Source organism: Trifolium pratense, linkage group LG3 (assembly GCF_020283565.1).
Source record: "Trifolium pratense cultivar HEN17-A07 linkage group LG3, ARS_RC_1.1, whole genome shotgun sequence".
In the NCBI taxonomy this organism is placed as follows: Eukaryota; Viridiplantae; Streptophyta; class Magnoliopsida; order Fabales; family Fabaceae; genus Trifolium; species Trifolium pratense.
In genome coordinates this window covers 11,349,683-11,364,502 of record NC_060061.1, presented here as the reverse complement: position 1 = coordinate 11,364,502, position 14,820 = coordinate 11,349,683, and the positions used below count along the sequence as shown (strand labels likewise).

The window sequence follows — 14,820 nt, the reverse complement described above, 5'->3', positions numbered from 1 at the left end:
CATTTTATTGAATTATTTAGGTTTTGACACCCCTTGAAGATAACAAAAAGAACTTCAATATAAATAATTCTAATACAAACATCATACATGACAGTGATCATTACGGTAGTTTCATGGTATTATAATGCATTTTATTTTCTTAGAATATAAAAATCTATTCTACATATTATATCATATCAAGCTCTTGAAAGTGAAAAGGCACCCTTGTAATTTGAAATAGAAGAGAGCTACGATAAAGTGAAACAGCTAGGCCATTTCCATGTCATCTTTTGATTTTGATCTAGAGATAATCAAGGACAACAAACACATTCTTAATCTGGCTTTAGTGTCTCTGATGATAGTGTAACCAAGTGATCTGCATCTAGATTAAGAAATAGAAGTAGAACAAATCCTACTTGTGTGCCTGCCTAGCTGCTAACCCATTCTGGTTACGCACCTTAAATGTGATTTTGTGGTAAAGAAAATTGACGCACAATATTCCAATACTAGTATGTCAAATGTGATTTACTATAAAAAATTTGCAACATTTTGAATGTAACATTATTTTTTAGTCAAAAAGGCTTTAGCACAAGAGACATTTGGGAATTTGGAGACGGATTCTTTTGAAACAATAATCATTTCTTGGAAGGAAATATGAACAATTGAGCACAAATTCAAAGATTACTGCTAATTCAAAGATTCTTGGAAGGAAATATTTACAAGCATGATGTTTTCTATATATTGCATCTGTCATGACCGGAGAACCATGATGGTTCTTCTAATTTAGCAAGCTCGCCGTCCTCTTCATTATAAAACGGCTCAAACTGATTAAAACTATGTGGTGCGTTGGTGTCAACACCAGTAGGCATAACAAAATCATTACAAGTAGGTTGAATTTCTTCTTCCATAGGCAAACGTGATTTGGCAAGGAGCTCATTAAGGGTGCTAATCTCAATCTCATATTTCTTCTTCAATTTATCAATTTGTTTGTAGGCCTTTGCAGCTTCCTGTTCTGCGTCCATCGCCCGCTTCTGCAAATTACATCAAAGAGTCAGACTAAAAGAGTAAACTGTGTGCGCGCAAAAAAAAATCAAAATAAAATGTTATTAAGGGGAAAAACAATACTATGGACTAAGTTAAGCATTAGATATTAGAATGGTACAATATCACATTATTAATGAGAGCAATATTAACTACAGTTTTTTTTTCTCCAGTTTTTGACAATATCACATTTCTTCAGTTTTTGTTATCAATACGTTGACATTTAACAAGAGCAATATTAACTACATACTCTTTATTTTTCAGTAAAATTGATGTGGGTGTTCAATTCCTTTTTTGGTGGGATCTATTACCAAAGTGGTGAGACCCACTTAAAGTTTCAACTAAATTGAAAGCGTGTTGAAAATAATGTGAGAAAATGTTTTGCAAATACTTTTCCCAACCCATTCAATATATGGCCAAATCAGCTTTGCATACTAACATGCTTCATGGCACTAACTAAATCACTACTGATAATATTCAAGTGTCACTACATAAATTCCTTTGTCCTCAAATTGAATAAGGAACACACTGATGAAATAACTAAAATCATCGAAGTTCTGTTTATTATTATTAGGCATAATCCAACTTCATCTTATTGATGGATGGCAAACCTTCTGAATGACATCTTATATCATTTTCTCACTCTCTACATAGAATGAGAATAGAAGAAACACATGGGTTTGTTTTATAATGAACATGCCACAACAACAATGGAAAATGCAAGGAGAATACTGACGATGGGAGAGGATGACAAAAACAACAAATCGTAGTGATTAAAAAAAATGCACATTGACTATTTTCTCACCTGAGCAGTGATGACACCTTCTTCTGCTTCTTTAAGCTGTACAAGCAGTTCACCTGCAGCCTGCACTGCTTCAGAAGTATCCTTCAGTTGATCCTGAAGCCCTCTATTTTCATCTATTAGGATTCTCCTTTCTTCTTCTTTTTCTGCTTTTAATGCTGAAATTTCTGCTGCAAGGGTATGTATGAGTTTAGACTCTGCACTTCTTACTCCTGCTTTGGAAGTTGCTTTCTTGACATCAGCAATTCCATCATGGATCTTTCTATGTCTTTCGAGCAGCTGGACATGTTTCTCTTCCAAATCTGCATACCGTTCTAAAATCCGTGCATGGCCTTCTATAGCTATTTGCATTGCATCCTTCAGTTCCTTGGAACACTTCCTCTCAGCATCTAATTCATGCTTCCTCTTTTCAGCTAACGACCTGTTAGCTTCAACTTCAGCTCTGAGTTCTTCAGAAAGGGAAATCCACCTGCTTTCTGCCTCAGTCCATTGATTTCTTTCCTGGTCAAGTTTTACTTTGACACTGTCTTCATTTGATTCCTCATTTGCGTTTGCCTCAGCACTAGCTTCTGCTGAATCGGGAATGGAAGTGAGGTTTGCTGCCATTCTGGGTTCAGATGAATGAGGCAACTGCAACAGTGAATATTCCTTTCTTGCAGGCGCGGATGAATAGTCTATATAAAAATGAAGCTGATTTCTTAAATTACATATCTCTTCCATCAACACTTCCCTCTCCCCAAAATCATAGAAATTCTGATACTCTTGTAGCTCATCTTGTACTCTTTTTAACTCAATCTTCATTTTCAGAACTTCTGGATGATGCTCATAGTTCTCCTTCAAAAGCTGTTGAATGTTTATTATAGTAAGTCTTAAGCATCTAATACAACAATCATAAAAGAGGAACCTTAAAAAGAACTTAATTTTACCTCATGTTCATGTGTGAGTGACACTAGCTCTTCATTCATAAATTCCTCTGTGGGTAAAACACCATCCATAAGGCTCTGAAGGCGCAAAATTTTACCTTCCTGTATCTGTCCTACTTTTGCAATGCATTCCCTCTCATCCTTGTACTGTTGCAACTACAAATATGATTGACAACAGTCACAATAGATGATGATAAAATGGCCATGAATTATTGTTATGAAACAAACATAAACTTACCAAGTGATTGAGCTGCATTATCTCAGAAGTCTGCTTTGCACACAATTCTTCAAGTGCCATTTCTCTCCTTATGGATCCTGCCAAAACCTTCTCAGCAGCCTATATCACACGAGAAAGAAACTATAACTAATAGATTGAAATTAAGCTATTACGGAAAATGCATCTGAGATTCTTACACTCACTTTAAGAACATGCTTCTTTGGTTTATCAACAGATTCAGGGCAATCAACAGGCACCAACTGCATGTTTGAGTTATTGTCAATCTTACTGACATCAAGTTGCATTCTGCTTTTACAGTTATTACAATTCAACATAACAGAATCTTCTTCTCCAGTATTATCCGGCACGAAAGTCTGTACTCCCACATTAACTTTGTCCACTGGAAAATTTTGCTTAGAATCTTTAGGTCTCAATGAGAGCCTCAACGATGATTGCCCAAAAGATGCACCGCAGTGATGATTATCGATAGTTTCAAGACCATGGTGGATGCTAGCTGTCAAATTTTCAGTTTTAGTATGGAAACTTGGAGCTGTCAGACTAGACAGAGCATTAGACATGCTTTTCTGATTAACAGCCTTTATGCCTAGGTCACTCTTTAAGCCTAAGTCACTTTCAATATGAATGTTATTCTGAGATGGGGACAGCTTTGATAAGGTCTTCAAACTTTTTCTGCTGCTGCTGATTGTTGGCGAAACACTGGGATTTGGGGATTTGAGGATGGAGTCAGTATTACATTTAACTACGCCGAGGCTAGCTTGGTTATTACAGTTCATTGTATCACTGGGATCGCCAATGTATCCATTTGTGCCAGAAAAACCAGCAGAATCTTTGCTTGAGTTGTGGAGAATTCTAGCATGGTCCTCGACACCTTCCTCGTCAATCTCCATCTCCTCATCACCATCTTCGTCAATATGAGGTAGTGATAACGGATAATGCAGTCTAGGCTGCATTAAAATCAAACTTCTTCGGATCAAAGCTGCTGAATGGCCTCCACTGCCATCACTTGGATTGTAACCATTTGTTTTAACTCGATGCAGCTCATCCTGTTTGAATTACAGATATAAGTTATTTGAAACAAATTTCATGTACTGGCCAGAAAAGGAGAAGGTTGATCACGGTGGAAGAGACATATACCTTGAGTTCGCGTATTACTTCTCGCAATTGGTTCACATCATCATGCATTACTTCATTTACAACAGCTTTGTTCTTGATAGCTTTGACACGTTGTGCGAATCTCAATGTACTAAAAGTTTCACTCCTACAGCTGCAATGCCGAGTCATGTAAATATCTATTTCCATAATACGTAAAGAGAAAAATAAAAAGAAAACAAAGAACCAGTTGTTTACATATCTACCTTTGTGCAGGGGAAATAGCGCAGAGCAATGTTAATTTTGCATTTCCACCAAGAGACTCCTGCAATAAAAATGTCAATTTGGAGTCTCTATATGGTATATGCCGTTGCTTTCCTGTCTGAGAAACTTCAGCAAGAATATTAATCAGATTCCTGCAATCGGATTTAACCTCAGTAAGCACTTGGAATGATGGGAAAGTGATTGTAGAATTTGTTAACCAAGGTATAATTATGATGAACTAGCTATAAAGACAGCAAGGAATAGAAGTTTCAGCTTGAAATTTTATCCAATCGGTTGTTAGAGAAAAGTGTGTGTCATGCCAACATCTAAATCAGTGGGCAAACACTTTCGTATAAAATGATAGAAAGATGTATAACATGTATTAGAAAACTGTTTCGCTACATGTTTATTGAGGCTATACCAATAGTGGGGTTTGATAGAAAGATACAGAGGGAAATAAATGGGAAGTCCTGCGGAAGGCCTCACGGTGTACCACAAAGAAGTCCTATGGAAGGCCTTAAAAAAAAAGTACTCTGTTGCAAATACTCAAACTATAATGGATATCTACAATGGAGCAACGACTAGAGTATGAATATTTGGAGTGGCAACAACGAATTTTAACAATGGAATACACGAGCATGTTAAATCATACCCAAGCTGTGAAAGTGATCTATTAATGTTGCCAGCTTCCTTCAGACGGTATCCTGCTGCACCTGTTGATTTCTGTCGTTCTGACCCAGCTAAATCAACAAGATTGATTTTACTTGTTTTAAATCTGCTAGTACGATCTGCAATACTCTGCAAATTGAGAATATGAGCTTACATCAGTTACTCCTTTATTTTCAGTTATATTGTGATGTAGAGAAATGTCTTCTGAACAGTTGCTTTAGCAAACAGGACATGAGAAAAGCAAAAGTTTAGTATAGCACATTGTTTCTTCTAAAATTTATATAGTTAAAGATCACTAACTGTTTGAACTTCTTACTATCTGTACCCGACCCATGATATAATACAATTTAACAGTTGTTCAAAACAATTAATCCACAATCTCTGGCCAGGAGACAATAGTATATTACCTTGCATCGTGATTCAACTACACAAGTAAAAACAGTATGTGAACGGGAGCTTTCAGAATTTACACTGGTTGCACCTACTGTTCTGTTTAACAATCCCTGCATAGTGAAAGATACATAATATTAAAAACACAAAAGATATAATAATCATAAGATTTCCTCAAACTAAAAAACAGGCTAATCAGAAATGTGGACCCAAAAGTATTAAAATACTGGAAAGCTAAAACTTAATGATTAATAGTATAAAAGCAAGGTCAAACATCAAAAATAAAAAAGAAGACATATGCAAGTCAGCCGCCTGTAAGCAATTAAGCATTTCATTTCTCTTGATGACGAAATCAATTTTAACTAAATCTGCTTAATGGAGATTTGAGTCATACATGCTCAAAGTGAAGTCCTTCCAACAAGCATTTCATACAAAATAGTTATGAAAAAAGTAATGAAGTTCTCTTTTAATGCCAATTTAAACATGACAAATTTAGTTGAAACACATTATATTGGGAATTTACATTGGGAATTTACATTGAAACACTAAAGATAATTACTCTTCAGAAAAATTAACAAGAGAAAAACAGTTACATTTAAATATAAATGCATTTAGTGTATAATCATGACACAATCATTTGATTTGCCAACTACACAGTCTACACAACAGATAAATATTCGGCATTGAATTGTCTCCGCTTTCAGAGCATCAAAAGAGTGCTACAGAATGGCAGTCTAAAACTAGTTTGACAATGGCTAATCCATATGATAAAGCATACCTTCATCAAAAGCTGATTCACATCCTTCACTGTACACACATGCACCTCTGTAAGATTTTCAACATATATACCAGATTTGACATCTTCTCTTATCTGATAAACAAAAAATAAACCAGTTCCAGTATAAAAACAAGTCAAACTCATTCAAGGGAAAACTACAATGGTTTGGATTTAACCTGTAGGTTTCTCTTATTTGGATCTAACAGATCGGTTATGTGCTCATTATATATCTGCAAAAATCAAATTTGTGCGTCAAAATACTAGACAACAGTTAAGCAGAAGTGGAACACAACAAGAAATATTCAACCGTCATTCAATTCAACCTCAAGAAAAGAACAGTGACACTGATACTGGAGTTGATCGGTTTGCTCCTACACAAGAAACACAACAATTAAGTTCATAGAATCATCAAATGATTTAATAAAGAATAGAACTTGAAATTGATGCTAACTTCATTTATGCGGGCAAAGAGTCGCTCGAAAACACGAGGAGCAAGACCTCCTTGTTGATCAATTATTGAGTTTTCGACTGCCAAAGAATTTGGAGGACCCCACATGGTGTATGTCTTTCCACTCCCAGTCTACATTGAAAGAAATTGAAAATTAATAATCAATCAATAAAATCAAAAGCAACATCTTGAAGGGTGAAAATGGAAATAAACCTGTCCATAAGCAAAAACGGAACTATTGAACCCCGCCAAGCAATTCTCAACTAGTGGCACACCAATAAGCTCAAACATATCCAGCTGAAAAACAATAAACAACATTAAACTAAACTACACGAGTAATTGCAATGAGATCACAAGAGAAACACAACATAGAGAAGAAAATCATGCCTGAGTAGAATCCATGTGAGCAACGGAATCAAACATGAAATCGTGACCGTTGATTAACAAGGAATCACTAGAAATCTTCTGAATCACGGAATCAACTTCGTCTTTGTCATTGCAAATCGGTTTCAACCTCACAACAACCTGAAAAGTAAGATATAATATCAAATTCAAATTCGAATTCAAAATCAATTAAATTAAAAACCCTAATAAATGTTGAAGAGGAAAATAGTGAAACGAAAAACAAAAACCTTGACGCCGGAATCTGAGGAGGTAGAAACGGTGTCATCGGGAAGAAAATGGAGCTTGCGTTTGAGAGGGTTAGAGGGAGGTTTAGGGGGTTTGTTCTCTTTGTCCTTGAAGGGTGTGAATCTATGCTTTTGCGTGGATTTGGGGTTGGCAGAGGAAGGACTGTTGCGCTTTGCTTTTCTCAGCACCGGTGTCAATTTCTTCATCATAATCGCTTATTTTACAACGTGATTCTAGAGAGAGAAACTAAACTAGGGTTTGAGTTGAGAGAGGAAATGGAAGAGACAGAGAGAGAGATGGAAGCAGAACAACTAGCCGTTTAGATTTGAATTTGAATATACGATGTCTATTTTGCGAAATGGTGGATTTTATTTTTGAAACAATTTTTTTTTTTCACGATAGGAAATATGAATCACACATTCACACGGGTGTAATTATGGATAATTTATTTAACAATTAATAAGAATTAGTTATTTTTCTTACCTTAATAAGAAAATTTTTTATTAGAAAGAGGGCCTAAGCCCAACAAGGAAAAAAAATAATTATTAAGTGATATTCACAAATGAATTATATATGAAAAAAGAAAATGGGTAAATAGTGTTATATCCCCTGCAAAATAGGCGAGTTTTGCGTTACCCCTGCAAAATATTTTTTTGAGATTACCCCCTGCAATGTCAAGATTCCTTGCGTTACCCCCTGGCTCAACAAGTGGGCATATGACATGGACGAATCTTGACGTGGCATAAAACGTGGAAACTAATTTATTTTTTATTTATTTTTAATTGCCAACTCAGTAATTATTTATTTTTTAATTAAAAAAAATGAAAAAAACTTTTTTTTTTAAAGAAACTTTTTTTTTACGGTAACTTTTTTTTAAAGAAATCTTTTTTTTTTAAAGAAACTTTTTTTTAAAGAAACTTTTTTATAAAGAAACTTTTTTTTTTAAAGAAATTTTTTTATTTAAAGAAACTTTTTTTTTTTCGTTCCGTTCATATGCAGCGATTGTTCTTCGTTTTCAATTTCAATTTGGGGGTTAGGGCAAAGCGATTATTCTTGCGTTACTATGTGATTGCAGTTTTTTTTTTTGGGTTACTCTATTATTATTAGTTATTATTATTATTATTATTAGTTTTTTGGTTACTATTATTATTATTAGTTTTTTTTTCATCTTCATTTTTTTTTTGTTACTCTATTATTAGTTATTATATATATATAAGAATTTTTTTATATATATATAATAACAACTTTTAGTAAAAAAAAAAAAACTTTCTTTTAAGTAAGTTCATAAAAATATAACAACTTTTAAGTTTTTTTTTTCATTTTTTTTAATTAAAAACCCACATTAATTAATGAGTTGGCAATTAAAAATAAATAAAAAATAAATTAATTTCCATGTGTCATGCCACGTCAAGATTCTTCCATGTCATATGCCCACTTGTTGAGCCAGGGGGGTAACGCAAAGAATCTTGACATTGCAGGGGGTAATCTCAAAAAAATATTTTGCAGGGGGTAACGCAAAACTCGCCTATTTTGCAGGGGGGTATAACACTATTTACCCAAAGAAAATTATGTAGTTAAATTTTATTAGTTTCCGAACAAGTTATTCATATGCATATTACAAAAATCAGTTTTGTTTTAATTAATCCTGCACTTTTCTATGATGATTTTTGAAAACCTAAAGGCATGTGTTCATATGCATTAGGCATGACAATGGGGCGGGGGACGGGTTTTGCCCTCCCCAAAATCAAACCCATAAAGTTTGGGTTTCCCCAAATTTGAGCGGAGATAAAAATGATAACCCCAAACTCATACCCAACGGGGATCAGGTATCCCCATCGGGTTTCGGGTATCCCATTACGTCTCTTTCCACATGAATTTAGAATATATTTTAGTATTTTTTATTAAAAAAAGGTTAAATGTCCAAAATTATTTTCTCTCAACAATATTTTTTTAAATAAAGAAAAAAAAAATAGAAAAAATGGTTTGTTTAATACTCAAATTAAAATAAAAAATAAATATATGAACGTAATTTAAGAGATTGTTTAAGCGTTTCTAATTTAAAAGTGGTGAAATCTAATTTTTAGTATAAGCGGGACGTGTTCGGGGACGGGTTCGGGGTGAGTATCAATGTACTAATTATCCGCCCCAAACCCATCTTTTGAAATTGGGGAAAACTCAAACCCAGTCAACTCGGGTTTTCCCCGTCAAAGCGGGTATGATTTGGGTGGGTACCCGCGGGTATGAGTTTTATTGTCATGCCTAATATGCATGTTAGGATGATGCCTTCTAAGTTTTGTTCATGTGTTGTTGGTTGATTGGTGTTTGAGATATGATTGCTAGCTATCGTAATTCTTGTGACGGATACTCTGTGAGCCTTGTTTAAATTCTTGGTAGCAAAGAGTTCATTTCAGATTAGATATATATTTAAGATTTTGAGTTATTTGATTAAATAACTAAGTGCTGCCAAGACATAACTCAAACTCAAAATGGACTACCTAGAACTTAAAGTGAGACATCAATCAACAATCAAGTTTAAACAGCAGACTATAAATATTGTTCATATTAAATTTTATTTTCAACATATATTAGTAATTAAAATAATTCATATTTATGTTTCTATAATCATTGTTTAAACAATGATTACTAAACAATGTTATTTTAAAGTCCATAGTTTTTTGTGTCAAAAAAAAGTCCATAGTTTTTATAATAATCATTGATTAGTAAATGAGGTCTTAGCAATCCTCTTGTATAATAACCATTGTAATAAATGAGAGAAATACTAAACGATACATCATAACCGGACATACATCACAAACAGAGCTCTCAAAAAAAGTATCTATGCTGAAAAAATATCTAAGAATCCATCATCATAAATTGAACTGAATCAATGTCTAAAATCGGAATACATAATTTGGATTCTATGCCAAATACATTCTTTCCTCGGAGTATTTTAATGTACCCTCCATCTCCGAATGTAGTACCCCATGAATTTCTAATAATCCAATAGGGCATCCCACCCTGAATCCCACTCTGCTGAATCCCATAACCTACTATCAATACTGCGTAAAATAGAGAAGTGCTAGTGTCACACCATTTAACACACTTTTATAACACATTCCAATAGCAATCACCCACACCATTTACTTTTTTTATACAATAACTTGCTACCGGTTAGGGATGACAATGAGTAGGGTATGAGTAGGGTACTATAGTACCCATCCCGATATCCGCGGATTGAAAAAATACTCGTACCCATCCCCATACCCGCATGGGTAGCAACTTTTGCCCCCGTCCCCATACCCTATGGGTACCTAGGTACTCATACCCACACCCGTTACCCGTATTTTTACTAAAAATAAATTGATCAATTATAAAATATCATATAATTTTAATAGAATTAAATTTTTTTTTAAAGATTTTAATATTGACTAATGAAAATTATAAACAAAATTATTACTAACCTTATGTTAAAGTTTATATTTATGTTAAATATTCACACTATTTTTATATTATGTTATACATAAACATTTTTATTAAAAATATGTAATAGTTTAGTAGAGTTGTATTGTTTTAAATTGATTTCCATATATTATAATATACTAATATAAATAAAATAAATAAATAAATATATATTATGCGGGGATGGGTACTAAGGTACCCGTACCCGCACTCATACCCGTTCATTTTTGCGGGTAATTACACATACCCGTGCCCGTACCCAAAATGCGGGTTTTTACTCTACCCGTTGTGGGTAATTTTTACGGGTACCCTCTGGGTATAGGTCAAATTGTCATCCCTACTACCGGTTTCATATTGAACCATTATTGTTTTATATTATTATTTGAATTAAAAAAAAACTTTTCATCTTCTTGTTCATTTTTGCTCTTCCTGTTCATTTCAACCTTCCACCGCCGTCTCTTTCATTTCAATAATTCCACTACAGAACCTGTCAAGAACAATCATTATTTCTACGGTCAATTTTTTATTTTATTTTTTTTACTTTCAAGTTCTTTCAGTCTCAATTGCTTTGTATTTGAACCCCATTAAACACCCTTTATTTGCATATGAATTTTGGTAAAACTTGAATATTTCCTTTCAATTTCATGGAAAGTAAATGGGTTCTTTAGATTCAATGATGGTGGCTAAATTTTTTCAGAAAAAATTTCCATAAACCTCTCCACCACATCCCTTTTCAAGATTCAATATTCCGAACAAAACAAGGACATCAAGAAATTCAGAGAGTGGAAGAGAATAAGGCTTTAAAATAGAAGAAGAGCGGCTAAACCCCTCGCCGGCATCATCAAATTCCGGCTAAAAAAAAGAAATAAACAAACTTGTTTAGTCAGTTAACAGGTAATGGGTTAAACAAAACAGATGACATGGACCAATAAATGAGAGTGTGTCAATAGGAGTGTGTTAAATAGTGTGACCATTACATTCCTCGGTAAAATAACCTGAGGATTTTGGGCAGTGTACCTACAACAATGTATAATATACGATTAATTTAAAAATTCATTAACAACATGTTATACCTCATCTTTTCTCCAACCATGTCTTGGCCACTTACTAGCATCAACATAAGCAACGAGTCAATGTCTCCATCATGTCATGTACGTTAAGCTTTACACGCTTGTAATTATTTATAGACTACAAGTACTTAAACATTGGTAATGGTATATCAACGTCAACATCCATATTAGGCATCCCATAGAAGGGAAAATCCTTTTCCGCAGGAACTCCAAATATTTTAACACAATTAAATGTGTCGATAATCCTAAAACCAACAACAAAATCAATATGAATTAAATTTCCATCCTTCATTTTCTTCCTATTAAACTTTTGAATCATCCTTGTGATGCGGTTAATTAGATGTTGGGCTGATAGTTCCAACATGAACAGGCCCATTAGAGCTGTCAAAATTGGGTCCGACTAATGATCAGGCCCATTAGCCCACAAATTTGAACATATCGAGCCTAAAAAACCTAGCCCAAATGCAATCGGGTTTCTGGCCCAAATCCTTGTAGCCGAAATGAACATTGGTCTGGGTTGGGCTAACCCATTGGACTTCGAGTCGGCCCATTATAAAAAATGTCATTTTTGTAAAAACAATATCAATAAAAACATAAAAAAATATCATCTAATTAAAAATTATTATTATAAAAAATATAGTTATAATTTACTAATTTGATTTAATTTTTTATAAAAATTAAAAGAGTTTAATTGATATTTAGTGTTAATGTAAAAATTATTTACATTTATATACAAATATATCTCAATAAAATTAATAATTATAAGGAACTAATACATTAAAGCCATATAAAAAAATTGATTAAATGAGAAAAATTAAATGGGCCGAGCTGACCCATTAGTCAGACCCATACGAACTATGCCGGAACTATGCCGGACTCGTTAGTGTGTAGCCCAACAATAATTGGGTCAGGCCAGGCGGACCCATATATATGGTTTGACCCCTCGGCCCATTTGACAACTCTAGTCCGTCTATCGAGAGATATCTTTTTAATAGTAAAAATTTTATCCAAAAATATCTTTTGATAATCTGTTTGAGCAATGCAGAAGAAGAATAGCAGTGATCATTAATGATCAACACTTGTAAACATTTTTATTTGATCCAAAATTATGGAAACGTTATTTAGTAGATACTACTAGAGAAGTTAAATGATTGATACATGTAGTTCATAGTTGATACATACATGAAAATTGATTTAGTACATGATTAAGTAGTGGCTATATGAAACCAAATTAAGTAACTAAACTAGAATTAAACCGTCATTGTGGTGAAGGAGCAAAGTGAAGAAGATGTTTAGAACTAAGCCATGGTTTAACCAACACAACAGAATCAAACATAGTAGGATCCTCAACACCATCACTCTTCACCTGTGTAACCCAAATCTTCATATAGTATTTGATTCCAGAAACTACTTGTTGTTGTGCCTCCACCACTTCCACAAACCTTAATTCCCCTTCCCCTTCTTTCCATATTTTCACACTCCGGTTATACTCTTCCACTGAGAATTTCCCGAGTTCTTGTATCTCCTCATTTGTTCTCACGTTTGAGATCTCTGTTTTGCCACCAACCTTGCGAGTTGCGTAGGATGAAGTAGTACATAGTACTAGCCATGCTGTTACCAATGTTATTGTTAATGTCGCCGCCGCCGCCATGGATCAAACAGAGAGAGTTGCAGCTTTTGTGTGTTGTTGTTATGTTGGGTTTGAGAAATGAGTGGATGGATTTTTGGATGTTGTTATGATGATTTATATTATGCAGTGAGTGTTGCAGAGATATAGTGATGAGGGTGGGATGGGGCTATGCGAGAATGAGAGCTACGTGGTTTGCTGTATTTAGGAGAAATTGACACATAGGTTCTCAACTATTTGTGAGACTGCCACGCATTCATTTGCCATCAATCATACATGTTTTCTCGATTTGCTCAACTCAATCACGTTAGAATTGGTAGTTAAGTCTAACTCAATCTCAAGTAAGATAAGAATTGTCTTTTCCATGATAAACTCAGACCAATTCATATTTGACGTGAGATTTCTTAATACATTTTTCACGCCTATTAATATTGAATTTGGTGTGTAAATATAAATGGTAGGCAGGCAACCTGATAGCGGAAACATGGTAAGTGGTCTGATTGATCTTTGAGGGCTCATAAACTTATATTGACACATCTAGTTTAAGCATACGTGGTGAGAAGACAATAGAAGCGTTGATCGGCTAACTAATATAGTTTAGTTCATACTTCATGGTTCTTTTGATGTAATATTTTTGGAGACTTCTCCTAAAAAGCTCTAAAATATTCTCTTTAATGGTTTTTACGGAACTTGCATATTGTTTAGTTTTTTAATTTTATTTTATTTTTGGGTTTTTCCCCTCGTGTTGACCTCTCAATTCACACTTCTTCCTTAAAATTTTTCTTTGACTTATCCTTAGAACTTTTTTTTGTTTGGTCCTTTTCTTTTTGCTTTGTCACTCAAAAGAAAAATCCCTATAAAATAAAATATGACCGTAAGGGTGCTTAAATCCAAATCAATCCAAATAAAAACCACAAATCGATCTAAAAAATCAAAAACCGAAAAAAACCGAATATTTTTGGTTGTGTTTGGATGTCCTTTTGTGAAAATCGCTGGATCAGATCGGATTTCGGATCAATTTTTTAAAACCGAACTAAACCGCATACATATATTTTAATATTTTTTTTATTAGTATGAATATATATTGCATTAATCTATTTTTTGTTCATTTTAAATTTTGTTAATACTATTTGTTAGTTTAATTTAATTAATTTTTCACCTTTTAATATGTTTCAAATATAATTGACAATTTTTGTAAAAAAAAATAAATATAATTGACAATTTTTGTAAAAAAAAATAAATATAATTGACAATTTTCATTCCAAAATATTAACTTTTAATATATTATATGTTATTTCTCACATAAACTAAATATTTATTTTGTCAAAAAATTCAAACTATTATTTTATAGTGTTTTTTATAATATTAATATTTAATAAAAAAATTTACATTTTATAATTTGGATGTCCAAAA

At 33.4% G+C, this 14,820-nt stretch overlaps 2 protein-coding genes across 3 annotated transcripts; both read right to left on the bottom strand.

Annotated features, from left to right (window-relative positions):
- Nucleotides 1-289: 289 nt before the first annotated feature.
- LOC123914241 (kinesin-like protein KIN-12A) lies at nucleotides 290-7,632 on the bottom strand. 2 transcript variants are annotated; one of them, XM_045965316.1, is made up of 16 exons: nucleotides 7,254-7,590; nucleotides 7,009-7,146; nucleotides 6,835-6,918; nucleotides 6,625-6,753; nucleotides 6,497-6,544; nucleotides 6,350-6,403; nucleotides 6,174-6,266; nucleotides 5,413-5,508; nucleotides 4,989-5,134; nucleotides 4,339-4,488; nucleotides 4,118-4,247; nucleotides 3,166-4,026; nucleotides 2,984-3,082; nucleotides 2,749-2,892; nucleotides 1,826-2,665; nucleotides 290-1,010 (listed from the first exon to the last, which is right to left on the bottom strand). In XM_045965316.1, exons 1-16 carry the CDS (start codon nucleotides 7,458-7,460, stop codon nucleotides 714-716), a joined length of 3,516 nt encoding a protein of 1,171 aa, XP_045821272.1. In that variant the 5' UTR covers nucleotides 7,461-7,590; the 3' UTR covers nucleotides 290-713. The 2 variants fall into 2 exon arrangements, with proteins under 2 accessions (XP_045821272.1, XP_045821271.1); XM_045965315.1 differs by having other exon boundaries at nucleotides 291-1,010; nucleotides 2,749-2,901; nucleotides 7,254-7,632.
- A 5,280-nt stretch (nucleotides 7,633-12,912) lies between these two features.
- LOC123914254 (cysteine proteinase inhibitor B-like) lies at nucleotides 12,913-13,463 on the bottom strand. Its single transcript, XM_045965338.1, has one exon. The coding sequence runs from the start codon at nucleotides 13,429-13,431 to the stop codon at nucleotides 13,039-13,041; it is 393 nt and encodes a 130-aa protein (XP_045821294.1). The 5' UTR covers nucleotides 13,432-13,463; the 3' UTR covers nucleotides 12,913-13,038.
- Nucleotides 13,464-14,820: the final 1,357 nt, after the last annotated feature.